At 35.8% G+C, this 8,523-nt stretch overlaps 1 protein-coding gene across 2 annotated transcripts in view; it reads left to right on the forward strand.

Moving 5' to 3' along the window:
- The window catches only part of LOC123554859 (activating signal cointegrator 1 complex subunit 1-like), a 30,341-nt gene extending 23,951 nt beyond the window's left edge, over positions 1-6,390 (forward strand). For both annotated transcript variants that reach the window (XM_053547660.1, XM_045345231.2), the window contains exons 5-9: positions 272-408; positions 1,143-1,256; positions 2,410-2,534; positions 3,932-4,008; positions 6,206-6,390. In XM_053547660.1, coding sequence (XP_053403635.1) covers positions 272-408; positions 1,143-1,256; positions 2,410-2,534; positions 3,932-4,008; positions 6,206-6,322 — 570 coding nt within the window. In that variant the 3' untranslated portion in view covers positions 6,323-6,390. The remainder of the gene's footprint in view (positions 1-271; positions 409-1,142; positions 1,257-2,409; positions 2,535-3,931; positions 4,009-6,205) is intronic.
- The last annotated feature ends 2,133 nt before the right edge of the window (positions 6,391-8,523 follow it).

An 8,523-nucleotide genomic window follows, 5' to 3' on the forward strand; every position in this document is an offset into this window, starting at 1 on the left:
TTTACATAGTTGGTTCTTGTGTGACCCTCTACCAAGATTGTTCAAATTATTCCAATTCGTCAAAAAACATGGCTGCCAGGGGGCGTGGTCACTTTCCTTCAGTCTCTGAATCAATAATAGCTAGAGCCTTGATATTTGGATTGTGATATCATATTTGTAATGTCTACCATAATTGTTCAAATTATTGCCCTAGCAGTGATCACTGTGTGATGCAAATATTACATGTAGATGACTATTTTTATTAAAAAAGAAAAATACTCTTCAATTCCAGGACCGTGGGATAGATGGAAGTATATTCCAGACACCATGTAAACTTCACCTAACAATTGGCTGCCTGGTATTGTTAGATGAAGGAGAGATACGGAGAGCTGTAGAAACACTGCAAGAGTGCCGGAGAGAGCTTATAGAGTAGATTTTTCTGCGTCACTAGTCAGATAATAGCACTGTTATTTATAAAGCAATTCAATACAATATGTGTAGCTGAAATTTAGATTTAAGATATCATTTGTTTAAGCAACTCATTATGATTTCAAAATCACGATATGAGTTGCGCCATGAGAAAACCAACATAGTAGGTTTGCGACCAGCATGGATCAAGACCAGCCTGCGCATCCGCGCAGTCTGGTTAGGATCCATGATGTTCATTTTCAAAGCCTATAGCATTCAGAGAAACTGTTAGCGAACAGCATGGATCCTGACCAGACTGGGTGGATGCGCAGGCTGGTCTGGATCCATGCTGGTCGCAAACCCACTATGTTGGTTTTCTCACGGCGTGGCTCATATATGTTCTTGTTTGGTTTTAATTACTTGCTAATTTTATCTCTTAAATCAAGAATTAAGGCCCTTAATTTATTCAGTTGATGCATTTATAGAGTACAATAGAATATCAACACAAATGACCACTACACAAAGCCAATGTCTGGGTGCAACCATGAGTTCTACCTGGTAGCACTCATTGATGGTGAAAGTGACAACCAGGTATTTTCAATGTAAAAACGCAATGATCAAACACACCACAATTCAAAACTAGTATTTTATGGTGAAATGGAATGTCAGTTCAAGCTGACTTCCGAGCTACAAGATATACTTGAATATTGGTCATGTCTTGACGATACTATCATCTTACTGATTACACCTTACAGACCTATATTGAAAGGAGAGCCTCTACATATACAGCTGGATGGTCTTGAATACATGAATGATGATCCTTCAGAAGTGGACGTCCTTTATGCAAAGGTGAAAGATCCCTCTGAAAGGTTAGTTTACGGTATATACTTATTTATTTTAGCTTGATTGTTGTTAAAGGTTGGAGCTTATCTGAACCACTCTCGAGTCTGCTTCCTGGAAAAATCAGTGCTGGTATCACATGAGAAGGCACAGTCCCAACCACAGTGGGGCTTGGACCTGCAACCTCCAGGTTGAGTGGCTGACACCTAAACCACAAGGCCAACGCTCCCGTCATGGAAGGTTAGGCCTAGTTCATAAAATGGTAACAAGCAATCTAAAGAGACGGGATCTGTTGTTAATCATGATGGAATATGAGATGATCAGGGAGATGAGATCAGATGTAGTTCATGAACTTACGTCGTCAGCATGAACCGATATCGTAAGGGGCTTGAGCCCCATTAATGTTGGTGAACTAATGTCATGTTGTCAGAGGGATGATTTCGATTGATGTTCAGGAACTGTTGTCATATTATCATTGGGATGAGCTTCACTGATGTGCATGAAATATCCTCAGGAGGATGATACGAAACTTGTCTGATGCATTATCTCAAGAATGAATCTATTAATTGTATTCATGAATTGTTTTACCTCCTGCCAGATTCTAGTATTTGCATTGGCTAAAAGGAGGTCATGTGATAACCACCTATATTTCTGTGAAGGGTCTACATTTTCATGTTTCATGATGTAAAACAAATTAATTACTGGGTTTGTTAGTGACACTCCACTGAAATATTTATGAACAATATGATAATTATGGAAATCAGCTAATGCTTCACTCCCCAACCCCCTCCCATTTCTTGTGATCCCAGGTATTTCCGTGGAAAGGCACAAACAAACCCAATAATAATGTCAATGTCATGTTGTTAAATGGTTGTGTTCCATTGTTGTTCAATGAATTTTAACCCATAGCAAACAAAAACCTGAGTGGAAGTAATGCTTACTAGTGAAAGTAATGCTAAATGGTGAAAATAGTACTGACTGGTGAAAGAACCAGATACTTTGAATTCTTTAAAACCTGTGGCAACATACCATGAACCATAACTTTACAAACTTGTCTAAATCCATGTACTCATTTCTGCATAGAGCCTGTTAGCAGAAACCTTGAAATTTTATTCTAATATACATTGTAGCAATTTTACGCTAATGTCTTTTTATGATTATGTTTTTTCCATTTCACATAAGGTTACAGATTATTGCAGACAGGCTGGTAGACAAGTTCACAAGCATTGGTCTGATGCAGAGAGAGTATGATAGGGTTAAACTACATATCACTGTTATGAATACTGTATTCAGAAAAGATCCCACTGGTAAGACAGACTTTAAACAACATATCACTGTTATGAATAGTGTGGTCAGGGAAGATTCTTCCAGAAAAACCTCCCACAAAGGGGGTAAGATAGAGTTAAAACTTCACATCTCTGTTATGAATAGTGTATTCATTTGACACAGACTTAAACTATTGTCCAATATCTTCATCTAAATTTGAATCATTTAACACTCCAGAGACAGCTCCAGCATCCTCAGGTGTGCCCAATTTCACTATCAAGCATTGAAGAAGTTGAGCCCGCAGTCTCCTGTGTCAACTCTTGTTGACTGTATCCTATTGATGGGTCTTCATGAAAAGTGTAGATCTCTATGTGGCAGTGATTTTCATACAACTTTGGTCAGGATCACTTCAGTAGCTTCAGAGTTATTGCCCTTTAATTACTTTACAACCTATAATTCCCACAATTGACAACAATTTAGTGTGTGTATCAGGGAAGGCATGAACAAAAAGGTTTATGGCAACACTGCAATAACTCACTTTTTAGCTGATTGAATGGGAAAAATATAGTAACTTGGAAATAAGGTACTATTTAGTACTTTGAATGGGAAAATTATGGCAACACAAAAATAACTGATTATTCAGCTGATTAAACAGGGAAAATATGGCAATACAAAAATAAATGATTATTCGGCTGATTAAACAGGGAAAAGTATGGCAATACAGAAATAAATGATTATTCGGCTAATTAAACAGAGAAAAGTATGGCAATACAGAAATAAATGATTATTCGGCTAATTGAACAGGGAAAAGTATGGCAATACAGAAATAAATTATTATTCGGCTAATTAAACAGGGAAAAGTATGGCAATACAGAAATAAATGATTATTCAGCTAATTGAACAGGGAAAAGTATGGCAATACAGAAATAAATTATTATTCGGCTAATTAAACAGGGAAAAGTATGGCAATACAGAAATAAATGATTATTCAGCTAATTGAACAGGGAAAAGTATGGCAATACAGAAATAAATTATTAATCAGCTAATTGAACAGGGAAAAGTATGGCAATACAGAAATAAATGATTAATCAGCTAATTGAACAGGGAAAAGTATGGCAATACAGAAATAAATGATTAATCAGCTGATTGAATGGAAAAACATGGCAAAACAGTAATAACTTACTATTTGGCTAATTTAATGAAAAAAGGCATATTGCAACTCTGAAATAACATGCTGTTTATCTGACAAATGGGGTCTGGAGGTACGGTAACACAGAAATAGCTTATTATTTAGCTGATGGAGTGGGAAAAATATGGCAAAATAGAAATAACTTGCAATTACAGCTGATAAAACTATATGAATTGTCAATTTTCTATGTCATAGCAGGTTTAAATTGTGCCATTATGTGATGTTTACTATAATTTATATTGTATTCAGGAACAACAGAGCCAGATAGGAGACAGGACAGAGGAAGAAAAGAAAGGGAGTCATTCAATGCAATCAATTTATTAAAGGTAAACATATATGACATTTACGTCTTTAATTGTTTTGCAGGTTAGTGGAGTATCTGTCAAAAGTTTCATTTCTGGATAAATCTTTTATCAGATTTTGATCAAACTTGAATAAAAGGGTTAGCTTCATGTTTAGTTTTGTATATATACTTTTTTGAATCCTGGAGAACTGATATTAGTGGGAGTTAGGAAGCTTGAAAGAGAATACACATATTGCAAGCTTTTCTCTTATTAATGCCCAACTGAAATAGTACTGATTATAAAATGAAATTTCATTATCTATACCAGAAGTTTTTTTATGTTTGGTTTGTTTGTTTTTTTTCATCAATCTGTATGTGAAAGTTTTGTATTACAGAACTTTTGATATTACTATTATATAAATAAAAGGCTTATGTATACGTATTTACTGAATGATGGCATAAAATTTTGTGGTTTTCACCGGTGTCTAGAAGGGCAATGAATGCATGGACTTCATTACTTCATAAATGAATTGAATGAGAATTTTATTGAATATTACTGAAATTGTTTCATATTCAAATTGCAACCATGGAATCTGTGAAAATAAGCCTTGAAAAGAAATTATTTCACAGCATTAGGCACCAATGAATTGTAATACAGTCTAACCTGCACTAACGGTCACCTCTGATTAGCGGTCACTTCCGTTTAGTTGTCATTTTCTGACGCCCCCAACGTATTTTCCTCCATCATTACTTTATTCAGCAGCCACCGAAATTGCCTCCCGACCGCCATATTTGACCCCTTTCTGCGGCCATGTTTCTTCCAAAACCAATTATTTTTAGGCGATAATCGCCGAAGATACCCGATTTTTGAGAAACACGTGATTGCTAAGTTTCACCTGACCTCACCACAAGAACGACAAAATGATATGAGCTTCTCAATTAAAACTGATAACCAAAGGTGTGATCCGCTTTTTGTTACGATCAAGTGGCCAGTAATTATCGGCAATTAGCATGTCAACTCTTGTCAATTTTGTTGTTCACAGTTTGATCTCGGTTAAAGATAATACTCGTTATCTAATAAGTAGCATAATATTTGTGATTTTTAGCTCGACTATTCGAAGAATAGGGGAGCTATCCTACTCGTCCAGGCGTCGACGTGAGCGTCACAAAAATGTTAAAGTTTGCGTACCTCCCCAAATATTTTCAAAGTCCATTGAGATATTGCTTTCATATTTTGTATACTTGTTTACCATCATGACCCCAGTCTGTAAACAGGAGCAGACAACTCTATCAAGCATTTTGACTGAATTATGACCCCTTTTCGACTTAGAATAAATGCTAAAGTTTGCATACCATCCCAAATATTTTCAAAGTCCATCGAGATATTGCTTTGATATTTTGCATACATGTTTACCATCATGACCCCAGTCTGTAAAAAGGAGGAGGCAACTCTATCAAGCATTTTGACTGAATTATGGCCCCTTTTCGACTTAGAATAAATGTTAAAGTTTGCGTACCACCCCAAATATTTTCAAAGTCCATTGAGATGTTGCTTTGATATTTTGCATACTTGTTGACCATCATGACCCCAGTCTGTAAAAAGGAGGAGGCAACTCTATCAAGCATTTTGACTGAATTATGGCCCGTTTTCAACTTAGAATTTGCTTATTGTAATGTTAAAGTTTTACTCATAGCTTATATTATACTATCAAGCACTGAGAATAGTCGAGCGCGCTGTCAACTGACAGCTCTTGTTTATATTTCTTTCATCAAAATACGTTTAAATTTATACAATATTTATTATGTTTGAACAAAATATAAACCACTCAATCTTTTGCGGAACATAACGGCAATCTTAGATTTAAGCGTAGACAGTAAGCGCGGAGAGTAGCTTTCCTTACCAAAATGGCGAAAATTGAAAACAAACTTGTTGTGAAATTGAAAAATTGTCTGTAACAATGTATCCTGGTAAAATAATACTAGAAAATCGAAAAAGAAATTGGTCTAAAGGCTAAACTGGTCAGAAGTCAGAAAAATACATATACTGGCTGCACCTCTGATCAGCAGTCACCTGGCTTAAGCAGCCAAATTGTCTGCTTCCCCTGGCTGGCTGCTTAAGACAGGTTAGACTGTATATCAAGAGTATTTATTAATAACTGCATTATTTGAAATTCTCAGATATTGTATTTTCATTACATCTGTTACAGTTTAGCCTTAAATGTTCTTATTTATAATTTCAGAAATTTGGGAACTATAGGTTTGGTGAAGACAATATAACAGGTATTCATCTGTCACAGAGACATAGTTTTGGAACAGATGGATATTACACGTGTGCTGGAACATTGAATGTTACATGATCAGTGATTTCTTGTTGACATTATGTTACTTGTATATTAGATTAATAAAGTATTTCTGTTAAATATGAGACTAAAGTTTAGTCTGGATTATCTGCCCCTTAACTGCTACATACTATTAGTTCAAGCCTGGAACCAGGTTAACTGAAGTTTTGTTAATATCCTGTGTAACAGCAGACCTGTTTGGTTTATTCTCAAACCAAAAGTTTTAAGTCGTACTGCACTTAACCGTAACCTAGGTTTTCAGGGTTAAATACTCCATTGATAGCTCCAGCTTACTCTGATGTGCCCTGTTTCTCTATCCACAATTGAGCCATGCCATGGGAAAACCAACATAGTGGGTATGTGACCAGCATGGATCCAGACCAGCCTGCGCATCCGCGCAGTCTGGTCAGGCTCCATGCTGTTCGCTTTTAAAGCCTATTTGAATTGGAGAAACTGTTAGCGAACAGCATGGAGCCTGACCAGACTATGTTGGTTTTCCCATGGCATGGCTCAATTGAAATAGATGAGCATGCTGTCTCCTTTGACAGCTCTTGTTTCTGCCTATTCTGTATGAAATCTGGTTACAATTTTTGTCTATGAAATCTGAGTCAAATCATAGAACATTGAATGTCAAAATTTCTATCTGACATTCATGAAACTTCATCAGATAGTTGTATCTAAGGTCAAAGACAGGTGACTGTATGAAATCATAAAAACTTTGTGGACACTGTTGAGCCTATGTTTTCTAGAGCTACCTGATCTTCATGAAACTCAGAATATTTGTCTAAATGAAAGACAACTCGAGTTCAAAACTTGTTTATCTGAGGTTAAATGTATATTCAGCATCTTTGGTTTATTTGACGAACATAGGGCCAATTTTTCTATTGATCTTCATGAAACTGTCAGATTGGTTTTCTTTCGAAAGCTAGGTCAAGTTTGCAGAATGTAATTAATTGGAGCGATACAGTATCTTTATGGCACCCATGTTCTATGATTTGTAATATTGACCTAGTTTTTTCACTCCAAACATCCACAACTCAAACTTGTCTTAAATTTTGTTAAAAATGCATTCTGACCGGACTTCATTAAGATGAGATTTGAGTCTAAGATCTTACCAAGTGACCTAGATTTAAGCTGCTCAGGTTACAAGAAAAGAATCAAAACAAGTCTCATAAAATGGAGTAGTAAGTGTTGCCTCATGAGTGTTAACGTTTTTTGTTTTTTTCTACAATTTTACCTTGTGACCTAGTGTTTGACCATAATAACACAGTTTTGAACTTGACCTACATTTCATAAAGACAAACATTTTGACAAAGTTTTATGAAGATCCTTAAACAAGAGGGTCATGATGACCCTGGATTGTTCACCTGAGTAATATGAGCTACATGTTTCAAATGTCAAACTGATGCTAAAGTATTTAGAAAGTAGGCCGGTAGGTCACATTTATGGTCACTGAACGTCAGTTTTAAGATCAGTCTGCAAAACTGTGCATGTCTTCTAAATTTCAAGGCTGTATCTTAAAAAAAACAAAGAAAATAGGTCAGTAGGTCACATTCATGGTCACTGAAATTCAGTTTTAAGATCAGTCTGCAAAACTGTGCATGTCTTCTAAATTTCAAGGCTGTATTTAAAAAAAAAACAAACAAGAAAGTAGGTCAGTAGGTCACATTCATGGTCACTGATTTTCAGTTTTAAGATCAGTCTGCAAAACTGTACATGTCTTCCAAATTTCAAAGCTGTATCTTAAAAAAAAACAAGAAGGTAGGTCTGTAGATCACATTCATGGTCACTGAAAGTCAGTTTTGAGATCGCTGTGCTAAACTGTACATTCAAATTTCAAAGCTGTATCTTAAAAAGAAGAAGGTAAGTCAGTAGGTCACATTCCACATCATCAAGGTTAACATTCTGACCAAGTTTCATTAAGATACGGTCATAAATGTGGCCTGTAGAGTGTTAATTAGCTTTTTCTTTGATTTGACCTGGTGACCTAGTTTTTTTTTACCCTACATCACCCAACTTGCCCTAAAGATCATCAAGATTGATATTCTGATCAGTTTCATGAAGATACCGTCATAAATGTGGTGTCTAGAATGTTAAGCTTTTCCTGTGATTTGACCTGGTGACCTAGTTTTTGACCCCACTTGACCCAGATTTGAACTTTACCTAAAGATCATCAAGATTAACATTCTGACCAAGTTTCATAGAGATAGTATCATAAC

Source organism: Mercenaria mercenaria, chromosome 7 (genome assembly GCF_021730395.1).
Source record: "Mercenaria mercenaria strain notata chromosome 7, MADL_Memer_1, whole genome shotgun sequence".
In the NCBI taxonomy this organism is placed as follows: domain Eukaryota; kingdom Metazoa; phylum Mollusca; class Bivalvia; order Venerida; family Veneridae; genus Mercenaria; species Mercenaria mercenaria.